The 16,155-nt window shown below is 47.3% G+C and overlaps 1 protein-coding gene across 6 annotated transcripts in view; it reads left to right on the top strand.

Moving 5' to 3' along the window:
* Positions 1-16,155, top strand: part of LOC137413345 (phosphatidylinositol 4,5-bisphosphate 3-kinase catalytic subunit gamma isoform-like) — a 174,278-nt gene that overhangs the window by 138,283 nt on the left and 19,840 nt on the right. For all 6 annotated transcript variants that reach the window (XM_068098736.2, XM_078767603.1, XM_068098739.2 and 3 more), the window contains one exon: positions 14,330-14,533. In XM_068098736.2, coding sequence (XP_067954837.1) covers positions 14,330-14,533 — 204 coding nt within the window. The remainder of the gene's footprint in view (positions 1-14,329; positions 14,534-16,155) is intronic.

Below are 16,155 nucleotides of genomic sequence, written 5' to 3'. Positions count from 1 at the left end.
TCACACTCTTACGATGTCTCTCTGAAAAGACCGACTGGACAACCCTCCCATCCGCTTTCTGAATAATCCTCTCCAAGAAGTTCTGTCACTCAAGCTTTTGGGTCTCACTATCTGCCATGATATTTCCTGGGAAAACCACATTTCAAATCTGGCCTCCAAAGCCGGTCGCCGACTAGGCATCCTCCGTCGTGCGAAGTCCTTCCTTGGCACACCTGAGCTCCTCACCATATACAAGGCTTTCATCCGCAGCTCAATGGAATACTGCTCTCCCCTCTGGGCTGGTGCTCCTGCCTCACACCTAGCTCGTCTTCACGCTGTTGAAACCAAAGCATTCAGAATCATTGGAATCTCCGCAATGAAGCTAACTCCAAGGGCCTCTCACTCACTCACCGCAGGCAGGTTGGTGGTCTTTCCGTCTTCTACCGACTCCTCTCTGGCCTTGCCCCCCCAGTTCTCTCTGGGCTCTGTCCCGCAAATATTCCTGCAGGTCGCACAAGATCTGCCTGCAACCCTCTTATGGTCAAACTGCCAAAATCAAAACTCTCTGCTCACCTTCACTCCTTCATTGCTCTTTTCTCCCGCCTCTGGAACAAACTCCCTCACTCTCTTCAATCCCACTCCACCCTCTAGGTCTTTAAAACAGCTGTTCACCACCATCTCTTATCTTCCCCCATCCAAAACCTTGATCTTTTCTACCCCCACTAATTTCACCCCAATTCCACTTTTTTGAAATACCAACTTCTGTCCTGGAAGTCCTTGGTGTCCTTGTGTTTTATACTTCTCCCTCCCCCCCCCCCCTCCCCCCTCTTCCCACGCCTCCGCCCCCCAAGCCCTCTCCCTTCCACACATCTCCCTGCTCTCAAATGTTGTGTTTGTGTGCTTCCCCTTCTCTCCCCATCTTGTTTTTCCGCTCCCTCTTTTTATATATTTTGTTTGTCTGGTTGATTTGTTTGTGAAGTAAATGTTAGCTCTTTCATGAGCCTCGATTCAGTATACAAAAATAAAATAAAATAAAAAAAAATAAAAAAAAATGCGTTGCTTTATGTATAGACAGACGACGTCCACCCTCCCTAATGTAACTAAGACTGTGTAAATCTTAAGACTGTGTGTCTAAAAACCAACATACCCTAAAACATTTATTCTACAAGTCAGAAAAAAGCATTTTATGAACATTTAAACATGTAGGGCTAGGAATCCCCAAAAAGCAACCAAACAGTATAGAAAGGAATGACAAGAAAGGAATGACAAGGATTTACACCACAATACAACGCCACAATCCTTGATATAAAAACCCTGGTGTTGGCTTAACAAACAGCTAAGGTGGCTGGCTTAGGTCCAAGAGTCATGAGTTTGAGTCTTGGTCGGTTTTTGAATTAACACCAGTTATCATCCTTCTGAGGTCTGCAAAAAGAGTACCAGATGACTGCTTATAGAGAAGCATTGCATCAGCAGTAGTCCTGCTCACAGAAATTATGCAACCAGCAGCCAGAGCCTGCACATGAAGGCTAATGGTGTATATATATATATATATATATATATATATATATATATATATATATATATATATATATAATTATATACGGAAGACGTTGAACTTGGGGACGACTAAGAAGAAGACCTTTGTTGGTCGAAAGCTTGTCGAAAATTAAAGATCGACGTCCTGAAGCTACGGCCGCATCTGATTTAATCTCCCGATTATTTATTTAATGCAAATGAGACGCCCTGCTCATACTGTGGAGTTTCTACTATTTCTCACAGTTATATATTGTTACGGATCGCGGATTAGATGTTATTATGGGCCGAGCGGATGGTCCACCGCGACCTAACAGTTCCCCCGATTCTTCCCCAACTCACCCGATTCCACTCGAACGTTGGCCAAATCGCGCGACGCTAAATCAATGATGGAAAGGACACAACGACTGGGATAGATGAAACGACGCAAGGGGTACAGTTCTCAAGACCTCCGGAGGAGGATATAATTAGTGGTGGAGAAAAGGGGTAGATTACAAGGTAGAGTGAGGTAAAAGACACAGAAGAGATGGGCACTTAGTTACAGTCTTATCTTATCCCCGACAGACCACAGACAAACGGAACAAGACTGACTTACACAGGGATTGATGGCAGGGAAGGACAGGTAGTTCGATAGCACAAGGTGCACCTTGGCTCGGGGACAGGATCAAGCACGGTCCAAGAGATGCAGGGAGGCCTCACAGCGCTCGGAGGTGGCGTCTTTCTTTCTCCAAGCTCAGCGCGCATCTGACGTCACCTCCCTCTTCCTGCGCATGCTCAGCGGGGAGTGACACGCCCTCGGCTGGTTGGCTCCGCCCCAGATGGGACCGGTCCGCCGCTTCTATTGGGTGCGGGGGTTACCGGGCTCCGCCCTTGACGAGGAGCTGACAGGGAGCCCCTGGTTGGTAACCCCGTCGAGCACATGTTCGATGGCGGCTCGTTGGAAAGGCCTGGTGCCCTCCCAACACCCCCTACCAACCAAGCCGGAGTGAGGACGCACACTCCCCGCGCCCGCCGCTGCTGTTGTTGTTGTTGTTGTTGCTGAACCGTGAGGAAGAGCTGCGGGGAGGTATTGGGAGGTCCTAAACTTCCTAACGGTGCCATACAATCACATTCTGGTGCAACGAAGAGTCAGAATTAATGGAAACGAGTCCTTAACTGACATAGACTAAGAATAACTAGCAAGATGTCCTATAGTTGTCTTACATGAGATGCGGTGAACCTGGGCACGACATTTAATGGGGGAAATAGGGGGAGGTCGGGTCTACAGAGTGTTGTTTACAGAAAATGGGACTAGGGAATGGGGGATTGGGGATAGTTGGGAAGTATTGAGGAAATAGGGGAATATTTACAAGCGGATATGGATGGATGCAAATCCCATATCAACAACAATATATATATATATATATATATATATATATATATATATATATATATATACGTATATATATATATATATATATATATATATATATATATATATATATATATATATATATATATATATATATATATATATATATATATTGTTACGGTTCGCGGTTATGGATGTTATATTTGCCGAGCGGAGGCCCCGCGACCTAACAGTTTCCCCGATTCACCCGATTCACCCAGACGTTGGCCCGATCGCGCCACAGCTATTCAATGTGGAAAACTCTAAAATGACCGAATGTAAAGAGGAAGAAGAAGACGTACAGAAGAGTAACGGGATTTATTATTTACACACACAAGCAAAAAGGAGCAGTCACGGTTATGTACAGGGACATGAAAAAGCAGGTGACACAGTGAAAATTACTAGCTTATACAGACTTAATTGACTACCCAGGACAGAACCAACAGAAACGGACTCACACGGGGAATTGCAGAGTGGATTGGCTGGAAGGAGAGCGAGGTCCAAACGGTCCTGCAGCACGATCGGCTCGTTGGGCAGCCGCCGTCCCTTCGCGGCCCTGCTCAAAACCGCCGTCCAGGCCCCAAATGGCTGTCGAGTGTTGTTGCTGCTGTGGACGCTGCTGCTGCTGCTGCTGTGGACGCTGCTGCTGCTGCTGCTGTGGACGCTGCTGCTGCTGCTGCTGTGGACGCTGCTGCTGGCGAGCAAGGCGACGAATAGCAGGCTTTGTGCTTCCCTGGATGATCTCCTTTCTCTCTCTTGGACCTCACAACCCAGCTCTCTCTTTTGCACCTCACCACGCAGCTCAGCCTTGGACCTCACAACTCAGCTCTTGTCATAGCTCATCTTCTAAAAGCTCATCTCTCATCTCATCTCAGTCAAAGCTCATCTGCTTGGGGAACGTCCCGCAGCGGGTTATATAGGCCCTGCCCCTCAACCTTCGCGAACCTCCTTGATGTTTCTCTCCACACCCTCTCCAAGTCCAACCCCTTGTTCGTGGTTGGTTGAGTGGGGCTGACTCACTCCTCCCCTCGATGACGAGGTGGGGACCCGCCTTTCTTCCCCAACCCTGCCTCGTGGTCAATGACGGCAATTGTTGGTTGGCAATGCGAATGGCAATTGACGAAAGGGGAAATGGAGGTTTTTGGGAATGGGAATGAAGGGAATCTATCTTTTTCACTTGGTGCAATGGAGTGTCATGTTAATGGAAGACAAGGCCTTACTCTAAAACACATAATAAAGATATAAACTACTGAACAAGGGTTTTATCGTGTCCTTCAATGTGTGCTTTATGGAATTAACTACCGGGACGCCCTTTTAACCTTTACACAACACTGGAGGCAGGAGGGGCCAGAATCAAACAATGTTACACAGCAATTTACCACAATTCAACACAATAAAAAAAATACAATCCTCATATCCGCAATATATATATATATTGTTACGGACGTGGCTAGGATGTTGTTTGCCGAGCGGATGGCCGCCGCGCCCGAACAGTTACCCCGACTAACCCGATTCCTGAAACGTTGGCCAAATCGTGCCACAGATATTCAATGGGGAAAAGACAAAGGCGACACGGATGTGAAGAAGAGGAAGACAGATTTAGGGAATACGAATATAATTTATTTGCTATTTACAGGACCAAAGAAACCAAGGAGAAGGAAGGATAATAAAATAATTTACAGAAGAAATCAAGGAGACACAGTGAAAATGCTAGCTTATCTAAACAGGCTTAACTTAACCCAGGGACAAGACAAACAAAACAAACTCACGTACACAAGAAGGATGGAAAGGCAGGGATGGTTTGGGACGGCAGAGGAGGGTCCAGGCAGATGGTAGGCGTCGAGGTCCGGCTCCAAGCGCTCGCTCCGATCCACGCTTTGGGGTCGAGGCGAAAACCCGGCAAACACAGCCTCGCGTCTCACCGACCGGCAATAGGGCCTAGAGGGTATCGGCCTATTGCCGCAATACAGGCACTCCCTCACGTTTCTCTCTCTCGCAGTCTTGCTCAATGGTTCGCTCTCCGTGCTGCCGTGGGGACGTCGTGTGCTTTTTCAGGACTCATCTGCCGTTGCGCGATCTTCGCACGCATATCTCACCCTCAAGCGCTGGTGTGACACACCCTCCTCAGTTTCGGTACCGCCCTCCCCCCGTGCTCTGTGACCTTATATGGCAATGCCACGGGCTTGCCTCCTTATTTGGACATGGCGCTGAACGGCGCGCCCCTCGTGGCGAGCAACAGGCTTGTTCCCTTATTTGGGCATGGGGCTGAACAGCCCCGCCCCTCGTGGCGCGCCCTGGGCTTGCCTCTTCCCGGCGACCCCGCCCCTCCTGTTCAAACAGAGCACGGAGCACATGGCAATGGCGGCGACTGCAGTTGGCAATCGAGGCTTTGTGAATGGGGCTATGGGAATGAAAGGGGATCTATCTATTTGAATTCGGTGCAATGGAGTATTAATTAATGGAAGACAAATCCTTAGCCTAATACACAGAATAAGGAAATAACTGTCAACAAGGGGGAAATCTATGATTGGCTAACGTGAGTGCTTATGAAATAACTACGGAACGACCTTTGACCTTTATACACAGACTGGAGGCAGGAGGGTCCAGAATAAAGCAATAAAAAAAAACACAATCCTCATATCCACAACACTGCACCCTCCTCCTCTTAGGCACGTCCCGGGCCTCTTACCTTTACTTTTAGTGTGGCACGTAGGTGTAGTTCCCTCTACATTTAACCTGACCCTGAGTGTGACAGTTTTAAAACATAAATAAATGTGTCCCGCTGCTCCATTGCACCCTACCGAACAGACTCACGCCCACAGCTAACCGAATTGCGGAATTGTCTTCAAACTATACATTTACGGTGGGGGCGCATTATTTACAATGACTACTTTATTTACAAAACGCAACCCAGGACCTGTGATCGTTCTTTTGGGGGGGGAGACAGTCTGCCCTGCATCGATGCACCATGAAAGCACTCAAAACGCACCAAAGCACCCTCAAGCACCAATCGGTGCACAGTCATCATTGTTCAATAAAAAAAATAAACCGACAAACCCTGCTGGTGGTCTCTTGCTCTTCGGCTCCCTCTGCTGGCTAATGCTATCTTCCAGGTGTTGTCATCTTCTTTGCTGGCGGCCTATTTGCAATAATAAAATGAAACTTGCACAGAACGTGTCCATTTTTATTTTCTTTATTTATGGCCCACAGGGCCGACTAGTGTGGTTCACCTGTGGGGCATCGGTGCCCTGTGATCAAGGTCCGCCAGCAAGATCTCGGGCCTTCATGGCCGGTTCCAGCAGAGGGGCCCTGCCCCAACCCATGGGGTCCATCAGTGGTGCTCAGCCACAGACATGTGGTCCATAAGGTGGTGCATCGATGCAGACAGCTGTGGTTGCGAGAGGTTCGGGCGCCCAATGGCGGACTCTCGCACGCTCCCCTCGGCGCCCAGTGGCGCACAGTCCTCATGTGGGAGACAAGGGGGGAAAAGACAGATGAGTGAGGGGTAAGGTCTCAAGGGTACACATCAATAAAGGCAATGCAAGGCGAGGTGCGTATGGAGACGGAGCGGAGAAAAGCTCCTCCCTACCGTACGTCACCCCCCCTGTCACCTACTCTACCCTTGCCCTTACCCCATATTTACAACAATCTACACATTTACCAATTCGTCACTACGTCACGTCTTCCCCATATTTCTCCTATACCAAATTCGTCACCACAATCCCTCTAACCAAAATTTGCCATCACCCAATTCATCATCAATCCTCATAAGGAGGAAGAGATGGAACATCAGCACAATGTCACACCCACGTCATGATGCGTCTCACATCCAAACATTTGCACAATAAAAATAACAAAAACATGGCATGGTGTGGAGTCCTGTCACCTCAGGTGAATGGATGTAGATGGTGCAAGGAGATTTTTAATCCTAACTATCCTCTAAATGACATTAACACACTTTTACACTACCCAGGGTCTTTCCCTGCCAAACCATTGGCCATCTTACTCTATGTGGTTTTAAGAACCAAATTCCCAATGACCAAACTGTGGTGCTTCTCAATTTGGGGTCTCACTCCCCCGATTCATTTCCCTGTGCCCTTGCACAATCTCGGTGCTGAGTCGTGTGGCTCCCCTAGCAGGTCTTACTTACCTGCGCACCACCGCCACTGACGTCGCCACCTGAGCTGGCCTAGCTCCTTTCCTAACCTGGGGAAGGCCCTCTGGCTCCCTTACCCCACTCTACTGCCCTCCTTGGCATTGGGCTACCCGGGTCCTCCTAGGATCCTCAGGCCCCACTCACAACTACACAACTACCCTAACTGGGGAAGGCCCCTCCTGGCTCTCTCACCCCTCGGTGCCCTCTCTGGCACAGGGCTACCCGTGTCCGTCCTCCGGATCCTCGGGCCCCATCCACAACAACTCTACCGGCTCCCAGAGCCCACCTGCGGCCTCACCTGGCCGACAGACTAACAGTGGCGGAGTGCCCACAACTACAAATGGTCACGCAACTACCACAACCCCCAAGGAACTGCAGCCGCATGCAGCTGGAGCTCCGAGGGAGTTGGTGACGTAATGTCATGGTCAAGGACCATAGCCTTCAACTGGCATCGTTCCGAGCATAACTCCCAAGGGATTCGGACTGGCATGCAGTTGGAACCCCAAGGGAATTGGTTACTCCGGACACCAGGTGGGGAAACTATGGTGCGCCATGATCATAACTACGAATTCAGCCACACGCCCACCCATTTCCACAACACTAATGCACCCATCACTACACTCCTGTGCAACTACCCGCACCACAGATGCCAATATCCAACCACAATTTACCTGTACCCTCTACCTAACACTTACACAACCCTCCCCGGGTATTCGTGATGGGGTCCATCCTCCTTTTCCCCATCCACACCTTCGCACCATCCACTCCACTCCACAGTTTCCACCATACTCACTCCACGACCATCCATTCCAATACTCCATATACTCCAGACCATTTATTCCATACACCTGTTCTCCATTCACCTGTTGTTGCACACCTGTGCAATCACACCTGGTGCCACCTGCACCCTCCTTCCTTCCTGGACCATTTGGTCAGCACAACTCACATCACTATCACTCACTCATACACTGCTCCATACACCTGTCCAGTTGCACACCTGTGCAATCACACTATAACTCACAATCATTTACTCATACCCTGCTCAATACACTTGAATACACCTCCAACACTCACACGGCATCATCTGAACTACCTGTTGCCCTGCTAACTTAGTGCTCCCCGTCTTCCCTTTAAACTAAGCACATACCACGTCATTATCATCCAAACTAATCTACCTGCGTCCCCACTACAGGTATCATTGTCACTACCTAATCTTACCGTTACCTAAGGTCATCTTCTCTAGATCCCTATCATTATCCTAACCCTCCCGGGCTAGTTTTCACTGCCAACCCTATAAATCTATTGCTCCTTTGCCCCCGCTGTGAGAGATGGCAGAGTTGCCATCCCACCACATCGGGCATCTTCTACTATCAATTTTGCTCACCAAATTCCAGCCAATTAAAAATTTGCCAATCATCTGCCAATCACTATCATTACCAATCATCACTCTGCCAATCATCAAATTTTGTTTTTCTAATTTCGGGGCCAAAACACTATCCTCGTCACACGTCTACTCACTAGAACCTCTCGGTGCGCCAATTCATTTCCAAAGCTCGGCTTCGTAAAGCCGAGCAATGAATGCGGGTTGTTTGGTGCCGGCGGCTGGATGCGTCCGACACTCGGTGCAGGGAAGGACGCTTACCCGGGCCGAGATCCCACGCACCATCTCAGCACAGAGCCATCCCATGGCCCGATCTCGACCTGCCGGAACGCCTCAACAAAGAGGGGTCGCCATGACGACCCTTCCTATCGGGCTGCCCGCTCCGCTTAATGGAGCACGGACGTGGCCGTTCAAAGTGCGGCCCGGCGTGGATCTCGCACGGCGGTTCTTTCGAAACCGCCGCGGTCACAATCCCCGCGGATCCCCGCGGCACGCAAAGCTGCCCGGCACGCACCGAGGGCCCGCTTCGGCTATACGTCGCTCTAACCGCTAACCCGGTTCGCGTCGATGCTCCACTCGCATGCTTACACCCCACAGCCCGTTCCTTGCTCACACATCCAGCCGTTCCCATGCCCCTAGTCATTGCACCTTCTCTTACACACCCAGGTACACTCAAATCCGCCTACAGACTTTGTCACACACCTGACCACCGCACACCTTTGCACACACTCGTCGTTCGCACACCTCACCAACACACCTCTTCGCGCTCCCTCCTCGGTCACCTCCTCTGTGACCACCACAGGTGTGCACTCGCTTGCACACCCAACCACGTGCCTCACTACTAACTCAAGTGTGCATTCCCACACATGCTCTACCATTCCAGGTGCGCATCCTTCCATTCCAGGTGAACATCCTCTCTCACCTGCCACAACCAACTCACGCTCCGTGTCACTCTTACTACTTTCACCCCCACACTCGGTCGTGCATTCACCCTTACTTTTGACAGCGCACTCTGTACCCATACACTCCTCCGTTACACACCTTTCTTGCGCACACTCTCCCGTTACACCCTCCGTAACACTCACCACAGGTGTGCATTCTCCCTTACTCTTGACAGCGCACTCTTCCCTCATGCACCCGTCCGTTACACACCTTTCTCGCGCATCCTCTTGCACACACTCTCCCGTTACACCGTCCGTAACACTCACCACAGGCGTGCATGCTTCCGTTACATCCCTTGTAACACTCCCCACTACGCGCTTCCATGTGCCCCCCTGCACACGCGCTACGACCAACTCACTCTCGACAGCACACTCACTCCTCGGCGCGCACCTTTTCCTCACACACCCCAGAGTCGGACATTCTCGCACACCTCCTCTCTCGTACTCCGTACCTGTCGCACACTTCACCAACGGCCTCTCACGAACACCCGGGTCCACACCAACCCCCAAGCCGACTGAAGCTCCCCTCACATCATATACATTTCCGAATATATCGCCACTCACCTTGGCACCTCGTCTCCGCACCTCTTCCGCCACCTGCAAACTCTTTATTTGGTTAGTGAGCACATATTCATGATTTGAACACAGACCTTGCACATACTCCATCACCTCCTCCTTTATCTCCCTCTTAGTTTCCCTCCGTCTCTTCTTAATTTCACTCACCCCTTCTCCCACCTCCTCTAATTTTTCCTTTACCTCCTTCATTTCCCGGTGCGCCCCCTCTATCTCTTCCTCCAACGCCACTTTAACCGTTTCTATGTGCGTCCTCACCTCTCGGTCCTTCGTCTCCATTACTTCTGTCACCTCGTCCAACCTCGTTGTCAGTCCCTCACGTACCATCTGACATTCCCTCTTCGTCGCTATCAAGTCATTTTTGATTTCCTTTTGTGTCGCTTTCAACCCTCCTAGTACCGCAGTGTTCTTTTGTACCTGCTCCACAAGTCCCTTTTGTCCCACCGTCAGCTGTTCTATTTCCTGCGTCAGGTCCTCTATGCCCCCCTGTAACCTAGCCGTATTATTCCTCACCTCTTTCTCCATACGCTTTTCACCTCGCTTTACCTCTTCGCGTACCCCCGAGACCTCCTCGCTCACACCTCGTCTTATTTCCTCCTTCATTTCTCCCATCTCTCTGGTAGATGCCGCCCTCATTTGTTCTAATTCATCCCTCTGAGCATCCAATTTACCTTCTAACCCGACTTTCACCTCCTCTATCTGGTTCCCCATCTGTTTGATTTCCCGGGCGGATTGCTCCCCTATTTCCCGCAATTTGCCCTCCATCTTATCTTCTAGCCCCGTTAACCCATTCTTCACCTCTTTTATTCCGTTGTCTAACCCCTCAAATTTATTGTCTAACCCCTCAAATTTATTGTCTAACCCCTCAAATTTATTGTCTAACCCCTCAAATTTATTGTCTAACCCCTCAAATTTATTTCCCATATTGTTTTCCATTCGCTCACCCTGAGCCCTCGTTTCTTCCAATCGACCGCCCATTGTATCCATCCTCCCATTTATTTTATTGATGTCATTCTTTTGGGCGCCCATTATTTCTTTCGTTTCCCGGGTTTCGTTTTTTACTTCCCTTACTTCCTTCATGAATTGCGCCATGAAGGCTCGCATGTACCCTGGCATCTCGGGCTCGGCTGCTGCGACCACGGGCGCGGCTAAATTTGGTGCTGCTACACCCACGTGCGCGAGGGCACCATTTTGCGCGCCTGACATCTCCTCAACCACCTCCTCATTTCTCACCTCCTTTTCTTCCCTCTGATCCTGGGTTACCCCTAACCCCTCTTCTAGTTCCCCCACCGGCATCCCGCCGCCTTGACTAGCCATGGCACGATTCAATTTGGGATGTTATAACAAAATTTCGGCCGCTCCAAATTTTGACCAAATTTTTTTTTTGATGTTATCAAAAATTTGGTTCGGGTCTCGAATCTCACTCCCAGACACCAATTGTTACGGACGTGGCTAGGATGTTGTTTGCCGAGCGGATGGCCGCCGCGCCCGAACAGTTACCACGACTAACCCGATTCCTGAAATGTTGGCCAAATCGTGCCACAGATATTCAATGGGGAAAAGACAAAGGCGACACGGATGTGAAGAAGAGGAAGACAGAAGTAGGGAATACGAATATAATTTATTTGCTATTTACAGGACCAAAGAAACCAAGGAGAAGGAAGGATAATAAAATAATTTACAGAAGAAATCAAGGAGACACAGTGAAAATGCTAGCTTATCTAAACAGGCTTAACTTAACCCAGGGACAAGACAAACAAAACAAACTCACGTACACAAGAAGGATGGAAAGGCAGGGATGGTTTGGGACGGCAGAGGAGGGTCCAGGCAGATGGTAGGTGTCGAGGTCCGGCTCCAAGCGCACGCTCCGATCCACGCTTTGGGGTCGATGCGAAAACCCGGCAAACACAGCCTCGCGTCTCACCGACCGGCAATAGGGCCTAGAGGGTATCGGCCTATTGCCGCAATACAGGCACCCCCTCACATTTCTCTCTCTCAGTCTTGCTCAATGGTTCGCTCTCCGTGCTGCCGTGGGGACGTCGTGTGCTTTTTCAGGACTCATCTGCCGTTGCGCGATCTTCGCACGCATATCTCATCCTCAAGCGCCGGTGTGACACGCCCTCCTCAGTTTCGGTACCGCCCTCCCCCCATGCTCTGTGACCTTATATGGCAATGCCACGGGCTTGCCTCCTTATTTGGACATGGCGCCGAACGGCGCGCCCCTCGTGGCGAGCTACGGGCTTGTTCCCTTATTTGGGCATGGGGCTGAACAGCCCCGCCCCTCGTGGCGCGACCTGGGCTTGCCTCTTCCCGGCGACCCCGCCCCTCCTGTTCAAACAGAGCACGGCGCACATGGCAATGGCGGCGACTGCAGTTGGCAATCGAGGCTTTGTAAATGGGGCTTTGGGAATGAAAGGGGATCTATCTATTTGAATTCGGTGCAATGGAGTATTAATTAATGGAAGACAAATCCTTAGCCTAATACACAGAATAAGGAAATAACTGTCAACAAGGGGGAAATCTATGATTGGCTAACGTGAGTGCTTATGAAATAACTACGGAACGACCTTTGACCTTTATACACAGACTGGAGGCAGGAGGGTCCAGAATAAAGCAATAAAAAAAAACACAATCCTCATATCCACAACAATATATATATATATATATATATATATACTGTATATATATATATATATATATATATATATATATATATATATATATATATATATATATATATATATATATACATCTTTGATCAATGGATGTCCAACGGATAGGCTGGTGTTGTCCAAACCTCCGTTTATTTAAAAGATAAATAACAAGTGATACACAAAGTATGACAGCACAACTCTGTGCATAGCAAAGCAACTGATGGCTGATTTTTTTTTCTCCTTTTCTCACCTTTCACTCAGCTTTCCTAGAAACACGATACTTACCGCATTTACTCGATTCTAAGGTACACCAAATGTAAGGTGTTTGTAAGTGTTTCTTTCGAACAAAAAGTAAATAAAAGAATAGGAATGCAAGCTTCACCTTTATTTAAAGTTCACACAAAGTCCACCTGAGAAAATGCGAGGAAAGAAAAAAGAAATTGAAAAAAGAGAACGATGACCCGGGTTCCTCTTCCGCTTCGTTCGCTTGTTCGTTATTGTGCAGCACAAGGCTGTGGGGTAGCATCATTGGCTGAGGACTCGGCTGTGCTGCTGATGCAGTGCCCTCTGCTGGTTAAAGCAGGAATTTGTAATTTGTTCATGGTGTTGGAGATAGCTCGCCTACTCTCCGCAAAGGACACCGTTGGATCATTAACGTCTACCAACGAATGCTGGCAGACGGGCCAGCCGTTTAATGTCCGTCCTAGGGACACATACACACTGATGCGTCGTCCGACCTGCAAAACACCAAGATGACAGATGACAGAGGTGAGTGTCTCCAACAACACTTAATTTCCATCTTTTGTCTTCTCTTTCTTCTTTCTTCTTGTTTTTTGTTCATTCAGCCATTTAGTTCATTTGACGAGGTTATACGAGGTCCCTCCATGTGCTTGTCAGACGAGTGTCTTGAACATCTGACTTTACCACCCAGGTTTCCTTCTTAATTCGTATTAACTAGCAAGTTGCCCATGTCCGCACGGATTCTAAACGAAGTACGGACAAAGGAGAGAAATGCAAAGGGCGTCTTCTATCATCGAGCTGGCAAGCTGGGAACAACAATTCATATTTATTGCCACTTCTGATGCAATTAAAATGCTGTAATGGCGGCAAGGTGCTCCATTAGAAACTATTTGTTCGAGATATGTAGTGTTTGGATGCTTTTACGATTATTTTGTTTGATAATAAAAATTTGTATTCATATCAAATCCAGTGACGAATTGCAAATTAATAGCAGGATTCAGCTAAATACAGAAAGGTGTTTTGACAGTCCAGATGTCAGGAATATTAAAGTGTAATTTTCCAAAAAACATTTCCACTCAAACCCCTGGATCCTCATGAGATGGCTTTTGACCTTTGCCATACATTTTGGTCAAAGACTGTGGTCCTCTCCACGACCCCATCCCAAAATGCATCCCTGTTCCATAAATTACCATTCACATGAAGCCCCGGTTAATAATGAAAGTGAATGCACCTTTTACCACCCATCCAAGATCATGGCCATTCATGATGACAACAAAGAGAAGAAGGTGGTGCTGTTTTCCCCAGAACTTATTTAACGGTTGAAACATGTCCAACTGTATATTCAATGATGACATGAGAATTGAAGATTATAACTTGTGGCATATCTACCTAAATTTATATAAAGCACAATCGATTACAATCAATTACAATTATATTCATAAACCTGGCACCTCACCTTGTGTCACCATGGTTTCCACACAGTCTCTCTGCACGGATGCCTACCGCGAGCTGCAGAAGCATGGCGGATTGTTCGTGTCTCTGTTCTCGATGATGCTCTTGGCCGGACTGCCGGAGGTGACCGAGGTGGACTTATCTTACTTATGTGAATCGCTGCAGCCAACCAGGGAGGGAGAACCTGAGCACATTTTGGAGATCATCAAGCATTGCAAGAATAACAACTGGAAGGTGCAGTAATGTCTGTCTCTTGTATTTACTCAAAATAAGTATTATTTACATGATCATGTTTGTATGATTTTTTTCCCCCAATGTAGTTAGTGCAACCATTCTTCCTGGCGTGCGTGCACTACACCATTTCTTTTAAGTTTTTTTATAATCAAAAGTTCGTGTAAATAGGGTAACAAATTATTGGTGACAACAATGAAGTACAGGGTGTCCCCACTTAACGTCGTCTCGGTTAACGTTGTCTCGTTATAACGTTGACACTAATTAGATATGAAGGCTTCACGGAACGTCGTGATAATTTACCTGTAACTCGCTATGACGTCGTCATGACACATAAATGTCATGAAAAGTCTTCGGTGCTATAATGACAACTATAAAGAAAACAAGAGGCAGGGCAGCAAGCAGTTAACCATTGATGTGGAGGAACTATTGATTTTTTTTTTTTCGGGAGGGATGAAAACGGTCATCTCAAAAACAGAAACCTTCACTCACAGCGAGAAGAACCCTCCGGATCTCAGTGACTCGCCACCCTTCCACTCTCCATCAGTAGATTGTTTTATTGCAAAAAAAAGAAGGAAAAAAAAGGTGCTTTTTTGTTGTTTATTTTACATTTCTTTACAGTTCAGTACTGTATTACAATGTACGAAACAAAATATATAAATAATGAAAAGTGTGTGAATTTACTTAAATGTGATGCATTTCATGTGGGCGAAGGAACCTAACCACACCTTATTTATATTGATTGTTATGAGATAAATTGATCCATTTAACGTCGTTTCAGTTAACGTCGTGAGTAATGTATATATGTTGCATCTGGGACACTCTCATTTTCCCATTGACTTACATGTTAATTTTTCCCCTCCCTCATTGCCCCTAAACACCTCTATTTCTCTCACCCTGTTCTTTACGAACCTTCTAACCTTTTGACATGTTATCCTTATTCATTAGACCACTTAAACAATGGTCCTTCTGTGTGAACCTGTGATCCTTCTGACCTTATGGACCTTTTAACCTTTTACTCTTAATATCATCTGGTGAATCATCTTTGGCCCACTCAAACAACGACCCTACAAATATTTGTTTATGTGTGGGAAATAATTTAATTCTCCTACAACTCTCCTCACAATCTAATACATTAACAAAAAATATGTTTGAGTTTGGTTCTTTATCAAGATATTTTAACTGAGCTAAAATAAAATGATAAACCTCCCTCAATGTTCTTGTTTGAGCGCCTCCAGTGCCACATACCATTTTTAAATTAAAGTATATATTTTCCTGACAACCATCAAAGTTTTCCGTCCACTCAAAAATATTTCCATCTTTTTTACCCAATTCACCGGTATTTAAATTAATTCTCTTATTTGTTTTGTAAATTGTTTTACCAGTTGTCTTTTCAATTATACCTATTTGATATTTTTCACATTCGTTATGTTTACCATTTATATACCAAGGTTGATTACACCTCCACTCTTTAGTCTGGTTGGTACTTGGTTCTATCATTTATATTATAGTAAAAAAGGCGGCGGTAGCCCGTTAAAATCCCTAACCCCCCTTTTTAACTTATCACTTATATACTTATATAAACATAAGGGAGACTATCAATTCCATTTTCTAAAATAAACCTC

This window comes from Myxine glutinosa, chromosome 1 (assembly GCF_964187855.1).
Source record: "Myxine glutinosa chromosome 1, kmMyxGlut1.1, whole genome shotgun sequence".
NCBI lineage: Eukaryota > Metazoa > Chordata > Myxini > Myxiniformes > Myxinidae > Myxine > Myxine glutinosa.
This window is presented reverse-complemented; position numbering and strand designations above follow the sequence as displayed.